Raw genomic sequence first — 19,229 nt, 5'->3', positions numbered from 1 at the left:
ACTTGATAGAGAATTGTGTCATGCATCTGAACCCAATATTATGTCGACCGATGGATGTAGACATCAACTTCAAACTTGGACATGATACCTTATGCTATTTATTGCACCAATAAGTAATCTTAGGTCTCATTTTTTGTTTGCACAAAGGTAAATATTGAATTTAGAAAACTATTAATTAATTCACTAACGTTCAAATTTATTTTCGTAGATATAATGGAAAGGGTATGAAATTTGACGATACACCTCATTATCATACTATTAGATATCAATCAAAAATTGATCGCATGACTGTTAACGATATAATATATTAAAACATTAATTTATTTATATTATTTTGTTTCTTCTAATGCATACATTACTAACAAAACTTTTATATATCAATTTCTTTGGAGATCCTACCTACGTCTAACATACGATAATCCATAAGACAATTGGCTATGAAATGCATCTACGTGTTTGATTTCTTTCTACATAATAGAAATGCATAAGACAAATAGAGTGAAACTATAATTTATATTACCATAAGGAATACCACATCCACCAAGGAAAAGAAAAAAATATCATAAGGTAGATTTGCATATACAAGTTGACTATAGTTGGACATTATTCTACGAAAATGAGAACAAATAGTGAAATGAACGAGAGAATCATATTTTTCATACCAACCTCTAAATATTGAATTTAAACCAAGTTATGAATACATGATTTGGTTTTGCGAAAAATCCAAACGATTTGTTTTTGTAGAAAACCTATTGGTTGATCTTCGTGTAATTCCACCCCAACCTCCAACACAATCTACCCAACATTTTTTCAAGAACCAATACACAACACAATACAACAAAATCAATATTATATACCAACACCGTCTAACACTCAACCGTCTCCTCATACTAATTCTCATACATCACATCAATCTTATGGGTTCACGTCGAGGAACAATTTAATTTTGACAATCAACAACTACAACAAAAAGACAATCCTTGAATATACTTTGCATCAAACGAAAAATGAATTATTGTATAACACGTTAAATACTTATTATAATGCATCTGAGTTAGCTACCCAATTATTTAATAATGTGTATTAACAAAGCTTCCAGATTCCAAACTTTGGGAATACATATACTCCGTTAAATCAAATATCCAATTAGACTCAAGGTGAGAATAGTTTTTCTGCAACACTTTCCCCTCGACATCCTCAAGAACAAGAAGACGAAAATGATGAAAAAGAAGAACAAGAAACTCGTAATGTACCAAGATATCGTCAAAATCTCGTACGTGTAAGAAAACATCTACAATGTGGTACTCGAAGCCACCTTCAATATTAATTTTATCCTTATTTTTGTAAAATTTGTGTTTTTATGAATGAATTTTAATGAGTTTATAGCTATTATTATTATTTTTTAATTTTTAAAAAGTTGAATTTTCTACTATGTCAAAATCTATTCAACACCAAATCGGTATTGCAGACTGGAGTTTTTTGTAAAGTCGCATTTACAAATAACGACGTCCCACTATAACAAAAAAGATGGTAAATTTGTATATAATTTTGAAAAGAAAATATATTAATAAATCTTTTTTAAAAATTGGTTATTGAAAAAAACTCACATATTAACTTTCTTTATATTTGCGACTTAAGAAAATACTAATTTATTTTGAAAAATGAAAAGTTAAATTGAATATAATGCGATTGATGTATGAAGAATATTTTATGAACATATACATAATCGGTACACTAAATTCATTAAGATGTAGATAGTACTACTTTGAAAATGAAATATTTCATTCAATTTTAAATGTGAGTAAAAATTAGTAAACAAAAATTAATGTATTTAGTCAAAAGTTAGTTTATTACATTAATTATCTTTAATTAATTTTAACTTATATTTATTAAAATATTAACTAAAAAAAATATTTAGTCATACTAGAAATTAATGTACTTGGTATTAATATAAATTTAGATACATAACTTTCTAATTTCAAATTGTAGTTATATTTTATGAATCTATTAGTATTCCTTATCTAGGGAGCAGAAAACGACAAAGTGGTCAAGAGGGCCATTTGGGTATTTCCAAGAGGACAAGGTTTGTGCTGCTCACTTGTAGAGAGTGTAGATCTACGGTTAGATTGGTCCAGAAAATCGTGACAAATGTGTCCCCATTCATTCGGTGACACTTTCCCTTTGACGGTCACCTCACCTTGTCACGTGACCTTCCAATCCCTCATCTCCACGTGCTACTAATCCAACGGCTAATGTCTCCTCTTTCCTCCTACATCCCACGGTCCCAAAACCATATTCTAGACCCTTCCAAAACTCATTCAAGAATAGACAGATAGCGAGAGACAGAGAGCGGTCAAGTTTTTAACCGTGGTTAAAATACTAACCACGCTTAACTTGTTTGGTTGAGTTAAACTACGTTCTAATATTCTGATATCCGAGGAAAGAAAACGGAGAAGAACACACAAGAGAGAGAAAGAAAGAGAAAAAGTTAGAGAGAGAGAGAGGGTTTCGTTACCGTTGTTTAGATAAGATATTCTGAGTCAACTCGGACGAGTCTCTCATCCTGTTTTCTTCTATTCTTCCTCGTTTTATCCGAACAATTCGACGTTTATTCTTCGATTGTTCGGATCTCGCATTGTGGTGATTTCGCATCTTAAGCTCAATGGCATAGTGGAAACATTTATCTGAATCTCTGAATTTCTTGGAGAAATCACGTGGTATTGCGATGATTCTTTCTTCTTTGGATTTTTTTTCTTGTTATTTTATTTTATTTTATTTTAATTTTCTTTGTTGGTACTGAGTTGAAGCTTACATTTCAAGAGTTATTAGATACTCTGATGTTTGCTTAGTTTGTTGTTTCGCAGTTTTGTTTTAAATGCTTGTGATTTTTTTTTTACGTGTGAAATGCTTAGTAGTTAGAAATGATTACTAGATGTTAAAGCTTACCTCTGTTCATAAAGAAATTGAAAACTTCCACACATAAAATGATTAAGATTTTTATTAGATTGAACCTGTTTTTGAATCCAGTTTTTAATATTTTATTATGTAGTATTTTTAACTTATATAGTTCGTAACAATCAACTTATGAAATGCAATATTTAATATTTTGAATCAATAGTTATTATATTTAGTTTGCTTTTTCGGGTTTTTTACTTTGTTTTCAATTATTAATCAACAAAGGTTTGGTAAGCATGTTGTCCCAGGTTTGATCCGTCTCTTGTATATGGCAAAGATCTTGTTGGGGGAGGCAAAGTCCAATTTGGTGATCTCTATGCCTTGGAGAGGATTAATCCATGGCAAGAGGATTTAACTCTGGCAATTCAGGGGAATATGTAGCGGGTGATTTAGATAGATTTGATTTTAAATTATAATCACAACCATTTTAGATAGATTTGATTTGAATTTAAAGTATAATTAATTAGGTGATGAAATAATAAAATTAATGGATTTCAATAGTCAGATACCCTTATTAAAACTGAAGAATGTGTTAATCCTTCGAGATTTCTAGAATGGTGTCTTTTTCTTGTGGAAGCATGATCATGTTGTTCGCTGCATTTAGTTGTGAGTACTCTTGAGTTGTAAATGATTTGATCTGTTGCTTGCTGTTAATGGTTTTTTGTCTTCTACTGTAAATTTTTAAACTTAATCAGTTGTACTTTAGGATTTGGTGGGATATTTGTATTGAAGTTTATCTCTGCTTGAGATTTGTGATGTTATGCTCTAAGAACTTTGATGGAATTGTTGTAAATTTGCAGATTTTTGTTCTTGCAAGTGGGCCTCCTGATGGCCTCAATGTAGCTGTCAGTTTCTATCTCCAATCTTGCTTTAGTCCTTCAATTCCTTTACTCTGGGAACTTAAGTAAGATTTTATACTTTTTGTCTTCATTAATGATCTTTGGGGAGCTAGAGATTGGTTTCATACAAGTTCCATCGGCTCTGGAGTTTGGCAACTTCTTGGGAGGGAAGAAGCTTTATTCCGCTGCCATCTCTGTTCATGTCTCGTAAATCAGACAGCCCTGTTCAAACCCAGATGGCTGTGGCTTTATTCAGTAGTCCACTTGGTAGGGAATACTTTGAGCATAAGAACATGGGAGAAAGACAATCTACTGGAAGGAGAAGGGTTTTTGTGCAAACTGAAACCGGTTGTGTCTTGGGCATGGAGTTGGATCGTAGTGACAATGCACATACTGTGAAGAGGAGGCTGCAGATTGCCCTTAATGTCTCAACTGAAGAGAGCTCGCTAACTTTTGGGGATGTTGTCTTGAAGAATGACCTTAGGGCTGTTCGGAATGATACTGCCCTTTTTCTTACACGTAACCTTATGCACAGAAGTTCATCCACTCCATGCCTGTCACCCACTGGACGGGATATGCAGCAAAGGGACAAGAGTGGTCCTATTGAGATATTAGGGCTATCAAGTAGCTCTGATATAATGAAACATATGGTCAAGGACATTGAGAAGGCAATGAAGATGGGGGTAGATCCAATTCCAGTTCATGGTGGGCTCGGAGGTGCATATTATTTTCTTAACAGAAGAGGTGAGAGTGTTGCAATTGTGAAACCAACGGATGAGGAGCCTTTTGCCCCAAATAATCCTAAAGGTTTTGTTGGTAAAGCTCTTGGACAACCAGGTTTGAAACGTTCAGTTCGGGTTGGGGAGACAGGCTTCAGGGAAGTTGCAGCTTATCTTCTTGACTATGGCCATTTTGCAAAAGTTCCTCCAACTGCATTAGTGAAGATTACTCACTCAATATTCAATGTCAATGATGGAGTCAATGGGAAAAACATCCAGAGGAAGAAGCTGGTTAGCAAGATTGCATCACTGCAGCAGTTCATACCTCATGATTTTGATGCAAGTGACTATGGGACATCTAGCTTCCCAGTTACTGCAGTGCATCGTATAGGGATATTAGACATTAGGATTCTTAACACAGATAGGCATGCTGGTAATTTGTTGGTTAAAAAAGTTGGGGCTTTTGGTGAGGTGGATTTAATTCCTATTGATCATGGGCTTTGCCTGCCAGAAGCTTTGGAAGACCCATACTTTGAGTGGATTCATTGGGCTCAGGCTTCGATTCCATTTTCCGAGGATGAGCTTTCTTACATTGAAAATCTGGATGCTGCTCGTGATTGTGAGATGTTACAAAAGGAACTACCTATGATTCGGGAGGCTTGTTTGAGAGTCTTAGTACTCTGCACCATTTTCCTCAAGGAGGCAGCTGCTAATGGTCTGTGCCTTGCTGAAATTGGTGAGATGATGACTAGGGAGTTCCGCAGCGGGGAGGAGGAACCCAGTGAACTGGAGGTTGTTTGTTTGGAAGCAAGGAAGATGTTGGCAGAGAGGGAAGAACTATCTCCCAGGACTGACTTGGGAGATGATGAATTCCTCTTTGACATAGACTGTGATGTAGCTGGGTCAGATTTTGCTCTGAAGACAACAATGGATGGTCCTCTTGCCAGATCACCTTTTCAGCCTGGATTTGGAAGCGGGCATGGTCGCAATCCACTTTCCAAATTGGATGAGAGCATTGAGGAAGAGGAAGAAGAAGGTGATGGAAAATATCCTGAGGGTTTCGTCACTTTTCCCCCTCAGGAAAAAGTCCCAACGGTTTCGAAACTTTCTATGTCACTGAAAAACACCATGTTAAGTGAGAAAAGCCAGAAACATCAGAATCATTCTGGAGGAATAGCAGATAATGGCTATTATGGGAATACATCATCTGGTCATAAGAGTGCCAATGAGCAGCTTCTTGCAAGCACAAGCTTTGTAAAGCTGGCAGATATGACTGAAGATGAATGGATAACGTTTCTGGAGAAGTTTCAAGAGCTGCTGTACCCAGCATTTGCCAAGAGGAAATTAATAACCTTAGGTCAGAAGCAACGACTGAGGCTTGGTACCTCGTGCCAGTTTTGAAGTTGAGCAATACTTTGATATGTGATAGAGGGGACTATAGAACGAAGAATAAGGGTTTAGAGGTTACTGTTAGGATAGTTCTAGTTTATGAGCTTTGGATGGGTGCTTTAGTTGAGAACGAGGATTGGAAGAACTGTTGTAAATATGCTTGTAGGCCGAGTGATATTGGTTGTAGTTTGATTTTATGATTTCATTTTTCTTTCTGTTGGCTGGCTTGTCTGATAAATAACTTGTAGGATAAAATCGTGAAATGAAACTTATATGTATATAATGAAAGCTTTTGTTTCCTTTTTTTGTTTTGATTTGATTACTGCATATACTTTAATATCTGGCTAAAAATAACATTGATATGTTACTCTATGCACTCTGCAATCTGTATTTGATCTCTGATGAGCAGGTGCTAGAAAGACATGAATCTGGTTGAGATTGAGTTTTATAACGTGATCGGGTGTGTCATGTTCAGTTAACCTCTTTCTAAGAGTAATGTTTCCGTAAAAAAAAAAAGTAATGTTAAAATAATTAATTGCTTTTGTAATGAATTTTACGTGTGATGTTTTTTCTTTTAAACCATACTCCTCCATCATCCTTGTGAACAATATTTTCATCTAAAGGTGTCTATGCTCTTGTAATGCAATTATACTCTTCCAGTAAATAGAGAGATCTTTTTCAGGAAAGTTTATTCTAATGTGCAGATAAACACTAGCACTATACAACAAAAAAGTGTTTAGACTTTTACATCAAGTATTCATGATTTGTAGATAAAATTTCATAGAAAATATGAAAAAAGCACCAGCATGGTGGGGTTGGAGGAATCAACATCCAGCATTCTTTCATAAGTTTGAAGCCCATCATAATCATGAAAACGGGTATCTTTTGTTGGCTTCTTGTGTCATGCTGCTTCCATGTTCGGCTAGATAAACCGGCCTTAGGTATTAGGAATGTGACATATTTGTGAGCCACAGATGTACATTTGTCACCAATCAAGTAAGCTTCTGTGTTCATAATTGGCTGTCATCAACATTCTGTATTATTTTTATGCCGTCTCAAAATCTACAAGTTTTTCTCTTTGCGGTGCAGTCAAAATAAGAATAAAATTTTATTTTAGGTATATTTTATGTGACATTTGTTGTTTCCAAACTGGGCAGGAGCCTTATCACTTGTTAATTGTTACTACGGTTTTAAATATAAATAAAAATGAGTCAAACAGCGGTTTTAAATATACACAAAAATGAGTCAAAGAGAATTTATGTATTTATATATAAATTTTATTTGACTATACTTTTAGAGTATTATTTATTACGGTTTTAAATATAAATAAAAATGAGTCAAAAAGAAAATTTATGTATTTAGTCTAATTTTTAGATTAAATATAAATTTTATTTGATTATATTTTTACTTATACTTGAGACTAGACTGAAGGAGTATTATTTATTACAGTTTTAAATATAAATAAAAATGAGTCAAAGAGAAGTTATATATTTAGTTTAAATTTTAAATTAAATATTTAAATTTTATTTAACTATATTTTTGCTTATACTTGAGACTGACCGAAGAAGCATTATGGTAGACAGAGAGTAGAAAAGTGATTTGAATTCCAATAATGATATATTATTGATTATTCCCATAAATTTTAGCAATGGATTTTAAATCAATTGTGAGAATTATTTAAAGATATTTTGGTAAAGGAGTAATATTGTGAGCCGATCAACCTCAAATCAACAGTCGAAATCAATCAGTGTGTATAAACACAATAAATCCATATCGGATTCAAAGACAAAACAAAGAGCTATTTAGCACTGATTTTTGTATTTAAAAATGCTGCTTAAAGCACTAGGGGTGTTATCAAGTCTCAATAATGTTGTTGTATTCAAGTTAGCTATAAAGCATGATAGTGAAATTTGGTAGATGTCTCGGTCATTTGTACTCTAACATCTTCTTTTGGATCGGATCGAATTTTGTATTGTACTGTGAATTTTTTATATTTTCCATTTCATGCAATTCAAGACTATTTTAAGATTTATTCAGCAAGTGAGAAATCAATACTTTTAACCGTTAGATCTACCCAACAGTTCACTACATATCGTAAGGCGGTGAATGTAAGAAAGGATATACATTGATATAATAATATTATTTTTTTAAAATTGTTTATTAGGTAAAGATCTAATTTATTTTTTAGGGTCATCATAAAGTAAGTAAATAGACAAATGAGTACATGAAAAAAGTACAAAGTTCATTTTGTATTGTCGTTGGAGATAGGTTTGAGTGAAATTGAAAGGTGACTTTTGATGACATGGAAGCCTAATCCATTAATATGTATTTTCCGTAATACTATATTACCATTTGTCTTGAAACTGAACAGTGAGATAATGAGTTATTTAATGTGAAGATTTTAACGGTTTGTTTTGCAAGATATGATGATTCACCTAAGAGAGGAGGGTGGAAAGGGAATAATAGACAAAAGAAGAGTGGGAATCAAACTTGTCTTTTTGTCCCCGTAATTAACATGTCGAAGCAAATTAGTGACATAAACGGTTTTGGGGATATTTTGTTATGTTGAACAAACTTATGATAGACCATTCTGAGAATACAAGTCATGGTTCACTAATACCATGAAAGTAACATAGGAAGCCTAGTTAATGTTACAAGTTATTCCTTTGAACCGGAAAAGTTTATTTTTAGTTATTATTTTGTTAGTGAGGTTGTTGAACCTTATGAGATACTCCTCACACCAATATCTTTATGTCTCCTCTAAACTATAAACTACTTTGTCACTATGTTAACATTTATTAGATATAAATATTAATTATAAATTAAATTTAAATAAAGTTAGATAGAGTGATTTCTAGGCAATTAGTTAGTTAAGTCTTGGCTAACTCTATATAAAGAGTATATTACATATTCATTTTGTAATTTTATATCTTTTTTCATTTTATTAATATAGAATTTATTTTCATTTTTACATTATCGATCTCTTTTTCCATATTTTCTATCAAAATTCCTAATAACGTTACAAATTGTGTTTTTAGTTTCTATTGTGTTGTGGAGGCAAAAGGGGTATCTTTGAAACAATAAGTAACCAAAACAAAGATAAAGAATGGTAATGAGTAAATTATATGATGATAGGTCAAAAGCATATTGAGGTCAATAAATAATAGGAAAATTACACCTAAAACTTCTCACTCTGTTCTATATTTTTTTTTGTATTTTTAAAATTATTCACATATATAAATAAAATCAATAAACTTTGTTACTTTTGATGATATTTTTTCTTATCCTAACTATTTATTATCTCACTTTTCATTTATTTCTTTGCAATAAATAATTAAGAATATTATTGATAAAAATATAATTAAAAAAGTTATTAATATTGCATTGAATTTTAAAAATTATTAATAAACAAAAATAAAATTCTTCTACAAGATGGAAGGAATGGAGGAAGTATTAGCATAAAGCAGCAAATAGCTTTGAACAAAACATCTTTCTCAATATAGTTTTTATTTACATGTCACACTAAACAAGTAGATACAAAATAGTCTTGCTTTTCTGAAAATAACTCTAATTCTAACTAACCCACTTTCTTTCTTTCTTTCTTTATTGTGGCAAAATAGGGGTTAACAACTATACAACAAGGTTTAGAAATTGGAAATAATAGGGAAAAAACCCAAAGACCCAAAATAACAAAGGAATTATACAAATTACAACATTAATGTCATTTACTTGCATTACACGTTTACACTTACAAAACCAAACTGAAAATAGTGATGGTGAATAAAATGTATGTTAGATATGCCTCCAAGGTCTTTCTGCTAGGCTTACACATTCACAATGTCTATAACAATCCACAAGATGGTCAATGGTCAATCCAGCAGCTTGCATAAAAGAGTGGACTATCACTGGGCCCACAAACCTAAACCCACGTTTTACCATGTCCTTGCTAAGAGCCTCTGCTTTTGGACTCCTTAATGGGACACTTCTTGGATATTTGTATTTGTTAATTATTGGTTTGTGGTTTACAAAACCCCATATGTAGCTACTAAATGATCCACATTCCCTAACAATCTGTAGATTAAAATTTAGATGTAACTTATTAGCAACCAAGATAAATTCATGAAAAGTAAAAAGGAAGGTCTTGTCCAAATATAAAAATAAAGTTTATTGGTGTAATTTTTCAAAATTTAGAGTATGCAAGTATATATTTTCACCGTAATAAATCATGTTCAGTATATTTTTTTTAAATAGTGATTTTTATTATAGTAAATAAATGCAAAATGACTTTTTTTTTTAATTTCTAAAAAAAAAGAATTTTTATTTTATAATTTATAACAAAAAAACAATAAATCTAGAGAAATGATTTTTTGACATTAAAACATTGATGTCGAATATAGTATGATTAGTTTTTTTGTATATTTTTAAAATACGTATACGTGTAAGATATAGAAAGTAAAAAAATAAAAAAGAGACGGTAAAAACATATGATGTCACATACAACCTTGTAATTGCATCAAGGGTTACCTTCTTAACTTATAAAAAGAAGAATAACAAAAATTTGAATTGAATAGTTACCTTCATTATGCATTTGGCATTATCCACAATGCACATAACTCTGCTATCAGCTAAAGAAAGTGCTTTGTTTGATGCTATCTCTATGATTTCCTTTTCCTCCATTTTGGCAACAGTGTAAGGATCAAATCCAGCAAAAACTTCTCTGCAAAAAAAAACTATATTTGTATTAATTTATACAAAGAATGTAATAAATAAATATTTGTTATAGAAAATGTTACCTTAGTGTTTCCTTTCTTTTAATAATTTCTGTCCAATTGTAGTCCATGAGCAATCCAGACATTGCAAGAAGCTCAAACAATTTGCTGTTTCATGAATTAACCAATTAAGAAAATAGTTGTCATATCAATTGAACACTTACTATGTATCTAAATAGTTGTTTGTACTTACTTGTCATCATAAGCTGGAACTCCCCAACATTCATCATGAAATTCTATGTATACCTTATCTGCATTAGGCATCTAGATTAATTAGTTTATGTTAATTCAAATATTTCCTTTTGTTACTTAGGGACCAATGAAGAAATGTTACAGTTGTAAAACAAGTGTGGACAATCTCAATTAATAATTGTTGAAAAATTGGTTACATAAGCTTAAAGATAAGTAAATATACAAATATTTATATGGTAAGTTTGTGAAGCAAATTTTTCCACCTAAAACAGGGGCAATCTTAGAATATAGAAGTCCTATAATTTTCTTTCTATTTTTTTTTTTAATTTATTGTACCAACTTGTGTTACCGTAATTATTTTTTTATGAATCAAGCACATCATTTATGAATAAGCCAATTGTTGTGATTATTAATGATATTGATTAATCAGTAAAGACCAACCATTGTTGTTATAGAAAGTCTTTAAAAATTTGAAGGTCTTTACAATTTTTAAGATTTTTTCTAACTAAAACTTTTCACTTTCAGTAAAAAGAGCATTTGTTTGTATTTTTCTTGAGAAACTTTCAATCTATGTTTTTCATTTAGCCACTTCTTTTTCAGTTTATGAGCAATGCACAAGACTTGCAATGTATATCTTTATTATTATATTGAAAAGTTGATTAGTATTTCCCCACCCAAAACTGGATTAATTTGGGAATTTTAGAGCAATTTTGTGATACTAATTGATTATTAAATTTGATTTATAATTCATTTCATTTTAAATGCTAAAATTACTATTTTGTCGTTTAACATAAAATATAACAAATTGGGGAATTGAAAATTGTTTGAACATAAATGCATTGGAACATAGAGTTTCAAATGTGAATGCTGTTTTTCCATTTATTATGAATTTCAATATTTGGAAATATGTAAGGATGACTCATGCAATAGAATTATTGTTTTTCATACCAATTTCTAGAAACTTTTTTATATGTATTCTTATGTTATCTATTAAATACACAGTATCTCTCTCCCAATGACTCATTAATTCAACTATTTCTGTTTTTTAACTCTAATATAAGCATATGAAACTTCCATGACATTCTCTTTTGAGCATATTTGCTAATGGGTGATAATTCATGTGATTATCTTTTACGGTTTTTCTTATATGTTTGTTTGTGTTTTTCTGTCTTTCTCATTTACTTCGATCATCTAATTATTTTTTATGTGTTTTAAAATATGACTTTTGTGTGTGTATCACATGAGTTTATGATCTAATTGTTTTTTATATAATTGCAAATATATGAAAATTGATTGGATCATGGTAAGTTGTTTGATTCGGGAAAATATTTTATGAGTTCGCTTTTGTCTCTATCGAGGATTTTTAATATATTCGAACAATTTAAACAAGAAATTTGAAACTTGGTTTTCTTCGAGTTTTTTCTTGGACTAAAGATTTCAATCTAGATTTGGTAAGAAACACAAAGGTTCAATGTTGTATTCATATATACTATTTATCTTTGGAATATATATTAGAGGTCAAATATCACCCTAAAAACATTATTGTACTGAGCAAGGTAGCAACTGAAAGTACAAACAAAGAAGTCATAACGTTAGTACTCATCGTGTTATTAACTCTCAGTTTATCGATCACGTCTCATTCGTTGAGTTAGGAGGTAACACAATATGCAAGCATTTCCTCCCTCTGATCAAGAAAGAGTCGAAAAGAATTAGGATGAAGCATCTGATTCGAATTCAGTTGAGGAAGTAGTAGTAGATTCACTCCATACGAAAAAAAAAATGTCTAGTTACGTTAGGAAAGAAATGTAATCCGCGAGGTTTTTAGTTCTAGCTTTTCTAATTTAGATAACACAAACTAACAAAGAGAAGATCTTCATTATCTAGACATGCGTATTAAATTCTTTTGGAGTGATGTAGTATTAGAAGGGAAGATTATCAAAAATCATCAAATTCATTCGAATTTAAGGGTAAATTTATATTCAAGAGATTTGGTGAATGATAACATACCCTCTCTTCAAACAAATTTCTAAATTACAGTTTCATCTTGATCCTTATTATATTATTGATAATTGTAATTATATAAAATTAATTTGAATTCAATTGCGATGGTATAGCATCGCAGTCATAAAGATATAAAAAAATCCTTTTTGAAACAATACTATATTAAAGTCAATTGATATTAGGTAATAAGCACCTAAGAAATGTGTGGAAGAAAAATAATATAAAAGTGAAGAGTCAAAGAGTGGTAGCGTATGACATAAGATAAGTTGGTGTTTTGAAGTTCAGCAACTCAGCTAAATTCAAACCTTATGATGATTTTGTGCATATTACTACTCCTAATAGAAATTAAGTGAAGCAACACTAAACCAATTAATAGACATGATATTTACGTTCTAGCTATATATGTCATATTAATATTCAACTGAAACAAACTTGCCGTTCAATTTATTGAACCTTAATTAATTACAGAATTATAAGCTTTTTTAGTTGAATGATCTGTTTTTAGTGTAAAAGAAAATACTTATCTCAAATTAAAATATCTATACACTTAAGCATATCGGCAATAGATCGATCCCAAAAAACAAGTTCTAGTTAAATTTCTTCATATTGTATGATAAAGTCTTGAAATGACCAAAATTACCTATTTTTTTAATAAATTACTTAATTTTTTTAAATTGTATACTAACCTAGCCCGACTCTATTTTTACCACAAATTAAATAAATTGAGTCGAAAAAACATATTTACATTTTGACTCTCCGGTCCATTTTGATAGTTTTAACATATATAAAAAATTTGACTCTAACAATTACAATTGTAGTCACATACTCGTTATATTAAATTTAATTATATTTAAGATTTAGAATAACATATGATTAAAATATATAATTATATTTCTATTTATAATATAATTGAGATTTGTTTTTTTATTTTAGAGATATATGATATGTTTTTATATTATAATAAATAAAAATTTAGAATATGAAATTTCACGCAAAAGAATAGAATTTTTCATTCAAATTATATCACATATAATCTCATTTCCGCAAATAAAAAAACAGCATCAAATTCCAATGTAAAAGAAAAAAAATCAAAATTTCTAACATGGTATAAAATAAGGTTAAAATGAAATGGTATTGGGAATGAACTTGATCATACCACTATTTTTTGTGATCCAATTGCATCTTTTGAATTCCCCTGGCTCAGTATTCACTAGTAGACTTGGTTGTTGTTGATGTATAGTTTTATTAGCTACTCCATGTTCTCTTCTTTCATGTGGTGAAGCTGAAATCAAACGAAGTGCCAATGAAATATTTTCATCCAATGGAGTCAAAGAATCAGCTTGAGAAGAGTCATTTGAGTTTTGTGACAAAGATAGTGATATTGAAGATAGAGATAAAGATGAAGATGAAGTGCTTTTTTGAAGCCCGATAGGGTACACTTTCTTGAGACTTTTATTTTGGAAAAAACTTTGGTTCAATATTTTTTGTGTATCTTTGAAACTTGTGTTCCTTTCCAAAGCTTGTCTTCTTACATTTGGTTTAGACATGTTGGAGAAAATAGAAGAACAAAAATTGTAGTGTTATAAATGAGGTAGAGATTGAATTGGTTGGAATTCATTAAAACTTAGGTGGTTTTAAATTGAGATGGATATGCAATGTTTAAGTTGGTTGTTGAAATGTGTGTTTCATGTTCATTAAATATTTTTTTGTTCTTGATTTTCAAGCAAGGTTCTATTATGAGTCCTATAGCACGGGCAATACAATTTGTTGATAAGTATACTCTTGTTCTTTGGCCCCATTCAAACATAGATTAATCAATGTTAAGGTCATAATCTTTTTTAAATGTAAAACAAGCCGAAATCAATTTTGAACCGTTCTTCTTTTACATTCTTTAATGATAAAATTATATTTAAAGTATTTTTTCTTATTTAATTATAATGAATTTATTATTATTTTTTCTTCATATAGGTTCTTTATTTTTATTAAAGTTTACAACTTAAATTTTTTTGTTAAGTTTTAAACAATCATAAATATAAAAAACTTACGTGAGAAAAAAATGGATAAAAAGTTTTAATTGTAAAGATTTATAAAAATAAAAGATATATTAATAAAAGATTTTAGAGGTAATTTTATTTATTTATTTATTTATTTATTTATTTATTTAATAATACTCTTAATTATAAGCGGATTAGATTGAGATCATGTTATTGTAATTCTTTTTTATAAAGAAAATTTAGAAAAAAAGAAGACTATCGAGATTTATGTAGTTAAACAATACTTTTAGATTTATTTTTACTTTCTCTTTATGTGGACATATATTGTATGAGATTTGACTAATCTAAAATAAATAATGTAATTTAAAAAATAAAATGAATAATATCAATTAATAATAAATCAAAGTGGATATTGAATATTTGATAAGTATATTTGTATAAATCTAAGTAGGTTGTGTATGCAATTGAATAGACTAAGACTTAGATTCCAACATGTGATTCCATACTATTTCATCATAGCATAGTCTGTTTTATGATGTTTGATAGATAGATTAGAAGATGTGAAATTACAGAGTAGACTATATATGTTTGGTATATATTAAATGTAGAACAAACCAGGCAAATGTGAAAAATAGTGACACTCCTTGTGGTCCAATTCTGTTATATTTTTCATATTAGAACAACTCGCTAGAAAGGTGTACATACGAGTCAAGATACATTACATAAAGTTGATTAAATAACAATATTCAAACTAGAAAAATAAATAAGAACAAATCAGTAACCCGATAGCCTTTACAAACTAAAGTCAACATAATGAATACGGTATTGCCATAATTGTTTAAGCTATTTTTATTATTCCACAATTATGAAGTCATAACTAACTTAAAAGTTACCCGTATGTTATTTTGATTACTTGAGATAGATTAAGCTCTGGCCTATGTATGTAAATAGTTTATACATTATTTTGAAAATTTACTTTTTTTTTAGTTTTTCATTTTTGTAATTCATAGTCAGTATTTTTTTATTTTATTTGATTTTATTTATGTTTCTCATTTATTTCATCGAATTCAATCTACATTTTGATATGATATTAAAAGTTTGTTAATTTTTTTACGAATTTGTTTTCTTCATCCTTCTTTTCTGTTTTCTTCTTCATCATGGCTGAAAATTCAATAAATGGTGAACAATGCTAATCCTTTCTTCGTCACAAACTATAATAATCTTTGTTTCGCTCTTGTCACTAATCCCTTAAATGGTGAGAATTATGGATTTTGGTGTTGTGCCATGATTGTTGCACTTGTTGAGCGCAACAAGTTTGGTTTTGCTGATGGTTCGATACCTAAACCTCCTAAAGGTGACCCTCACCACCTTCTTTGGCGTAGTAACAATGGTATTGTGGCTTATTGGATCTTGAATTTTGTTTTGAAGGAGATACAAGCTTTTGCAATCTACTAAAATTATGCTGCTGAGATATTGATTGATCTTCATATGCATTTCCATCAGTACAATGCGCCACATATTTTTCAACTCAAGAAATATATCCTTCAGTGCACTTAGAGTTCTTTATCTTTCAGTAATTACTTCACTAAGTTCCATGTTTTATAAAAGGAATTTGGTGAATTTTGCCCATTCACCATTGCAATTGTGGTGGTGTTCAACAATTGGTAGATTATGTGCATCAAGAGTATGTTCTTAACTTTCTCGTGGGCTTAAATGATTATTTCAGTCACATAGAAAGCCATATTCTACTTTAGGAACCTCTTCCCTCCCTTCGTCATGTTCTTGCTTTCATCACTCAAGATGAGAAACAAAGACAGGTTGGTGATAATCAACCTTCTTCAGATTCCACTTTTGCTTGTTATCCAAGCAAAAAATTCAAACTCCAAAGGCAAGAGAGATCGTTCCCTTTGTTCCTATTGCAATGTTCTTAGCCACACAAAGGAAAAGTGCTTCAAACTTCATGGTTACCCCTTGGCTATAAGGATACCAAACCTTTTCTTGTTGTTCATCTTGTGTTTGGTTCTTCTCCTAAGGATACTATCTTCGAACATCCTACCATGAGTGCTCAATAGTACCAATAATTGATAGCTTTCTTCCAAACTCAGATGAATCGTGCGACCAACCCTACATCTAGAAATTTATCTGAAAAAATTGGTAAAACATTTTCCTTTTTTGATCATGTTGATTCAACCTGTTCAATTTCACATTGTTTTTATTTTTCTAACGCATCATTGATAGTTGATTTTAGTGCCCTATCCTACATTACAATTGATTTAACTCTTTTCTCCTCTTACACTTTCTTGGACAATAAGTTTGTTAAGGGCACAAGTTCATCACTCATCCTCCTCCTTGTTTATTTGGATGGCAAAATTTTGGCAAGTGCTAATCAAGCTCTCCTTCATCAAACTCAACAAACACTTGAAAAGTATTTCAAGCTTAAATTCCTTGGAGACTTAAAGTACTTTCTAGGATTAGAGATAGCCAAATCCTCGAACGGTGTACACTTATGTCAAAGGAAATACACCCTACAACTTCATGAAGACACTAGTTACTTGGTGCCAAGTCTTTACCTATTCCTATTGATACTAACTTATCATTATTTGAAGACAATAATGATCTGCCAAATCCATCAGTGTACAAAATACTTATTGGACGACTCATATACTTAACTATTTTTATTAAATTCAATCTACATTTTGATATGGTTGATCATATTAGTACAACTAATATCAACATACCTCTGATCAAACATAGTAAGTCTCAAAATTGTATCAAATAGAATATATGACTCCATCATTGCATACTTCTCAAGAAATTCATTTCACAACAAGAAAACAAGCATTTTGTGAGGGCTTTTGCCCTCACAAAGGGGTATAATCAACCACAAAGGTGGCTTTTGTGAGGGCTTTTGCCGCCACAAAAGTCTGCCTTTGTGAGGGCTTAGGCCGCCACAAACGACCTCCAGATTAAAAAAAAATACTTTGTGAGGGCTTAGGCCGCCACAAACGACCTCCAGATTAAAAAAAAATACTTTGTGAGGGCTTAGGCCGCCACAAACGACCTCCAGATTAAAAAAAAATACTTTGTGAGGGCTTAGGCCGCCACAAACGACCTCCAGATTAAAAAAAAATACTTTGTGAGGGCTTAGGCCGCCACAAACGACCTCCAGATTAAAAAAAAATACTTTGTGAGGGCTTAGGCCGCCACAAACGACCTCCAGATTAAAAAAAAATACTTTGTGAGGGCTTAGGCCGCCACAAACGACCTCCAGATTAAAAAAAAATACTTTGTGAGGGCTTAGGCCGCCACAAACGACCTCCAGATTAAAAAAAAATACTTTGTGAGGGCTTAGGCCGCCACAAACGACCTCCAGATTAAAAAAAAATACTTTGTGAGGGCTTAGGCCGCCACAAACGACCTCCAGATTAAAAAAAAATACTTTGTGAGGGCTTAGGCCGCCACAAACGACCTCCAGATTAAAAAAAAATACTTTGTGAGGGCTTAGGCCGCCACAAACGACCTCCAGATTAAAAAAAAATACTTTGTGAGGGCTTAGGCCGCCACAAACGACCTCCAGATTAAAAAAAAATACTTTGTGAGGGCTTAGGCCGCCACAAACGACCTCCAGATTAAAAAAAAATACTTTGTGAGGGCTTAGGCCGCCACAAACGACCTCCAGATTAAAAAAAAATACTTTGTGAGGGCTTAGGCCGCCACAAACGACCTCCAGATTAAAAAAAAATACTTTGTGAGGGCTTAGGCCGCCACAAACGACCTCCAGATTAAAAAAAAATACTTTGTGAGGGCTTAGGCCGCCACAAACGACCTCCAGATTAAAAAAAAATACTTTGTGAGGGCTTAGGCCGCCACAAACGACCTCCAGATTAAAAAAAAATACTTTGTGAGGGCTTAGGCCGCCACAAACGACCTCCAGATTAAAAAAAAATACTTTGTGAGGGCTTAGGCCGCCACAAACGACCTCCAGATTAAAAAAAAATACTTTGTGAGGGCTTAGGCCGCCACAAACGACCTCCAGATTAAAAAAAAATACTTTGTGAGGGCTTAGGCCGCCACAAACGACCTCCAGATTAAAAAAAAATACTTTGTGAGGGCTTAGGCCGCCACAAACGACCTCCAGATTAAAAAAAAATACTTTGTGAGGGCTTAGGCCGCCACAAACGACCTCCAGATTAAAAAAAAATACTTTGTGAGGGCTTAGGCCGCCACAAACGACCTCCAGATTAAAAAAAAATACTTTGTGAGGGCTTAGGCCGCCACAAACGACCTCCAGATTAAAAAAAAATACTTTGTGAGGGCTTAGGCCGCCACAAACGACCTCCAGATTAAAAAAAAATACTTTGTGAGGGCTTA

General features: G+C 31.5%; 2 protein-coding genes across 2 annotated transcripts; one reads left to right on the top strand and one right to left on the bottom strand.

The window, feature by feature from the left end:
• The first annotated feature begins 2,434 nt into the window (after window positions 1-2,434).
• On the top strand, window positions 2,435-6,201 carry LOC101488915 (phosphatidylinositol 4-kinase gamma 5). Its single transcript, XM_004509896.4, has 2 exons — window positions 2,435-2,717; window positions 3,756-6,201. The coding sequence occupies exon 2, from the start codon at window positions 3,995-3,997 to the stop codon at window positions 5,912-5,914; it is 1,920 nt and encodes a 639-aa protein (XP_004509953.1). The 5' UTR covers window positions 2,435-2,717; window positions 3,756-3,994; the 3' UTR covers window positions 5,915-6,201.
• A 3,352-nt stretch (window positions 6,202-9,553) lies between these two features.
• LOC101488571 (uncharacterized) lies at window positions 9,554-14,552 on the bottom strand. Its single transcript, XM_004509895.4, has 5 exons — window positions 14,021-14,552; window positions 10,865-10,922; window positions 10,696-10,779; window positions 10,478-10,619; window positions 9,554-9,973 (listed from the first exon to the last, which is right to left on the bottom strand). The coding sequence occupies exons 1-5, from the start codon at window positions 14,409-14,411 to the stop codon at window positions 9,695-9,697; spliced, it is 954 nt and encodes a 317-aa protein (XP_004509952.1). The 5' UTR covers window positions 14,412-14,552; the 3' UTR covers window positions 9,554-9,694.
• Window positions 14,553-19,229: the final 4,677 nt, after the last annotated feature.

Source organism: Cicer arietinum, chromosome 7, assembly GCF_000331145.2.
Source record: "Cicer arietinum cultivar CDC Frontier isolate Library 1 chromosome 7, Cicar.CDCFrontier_v2.0, whole genome shotgun sequence".
Classification (NCBI taxonomy): Eukaryota; Viridiplantae; Streptophyta; class Magnoliopsida; order Fabales; family Fabaceae; genus Cicer; species Cicer arietinum.
Note: the sequence above shows the minus strand (reverse complement) of the source record. Positions and strands in the feature narration are given on the sequence as shown.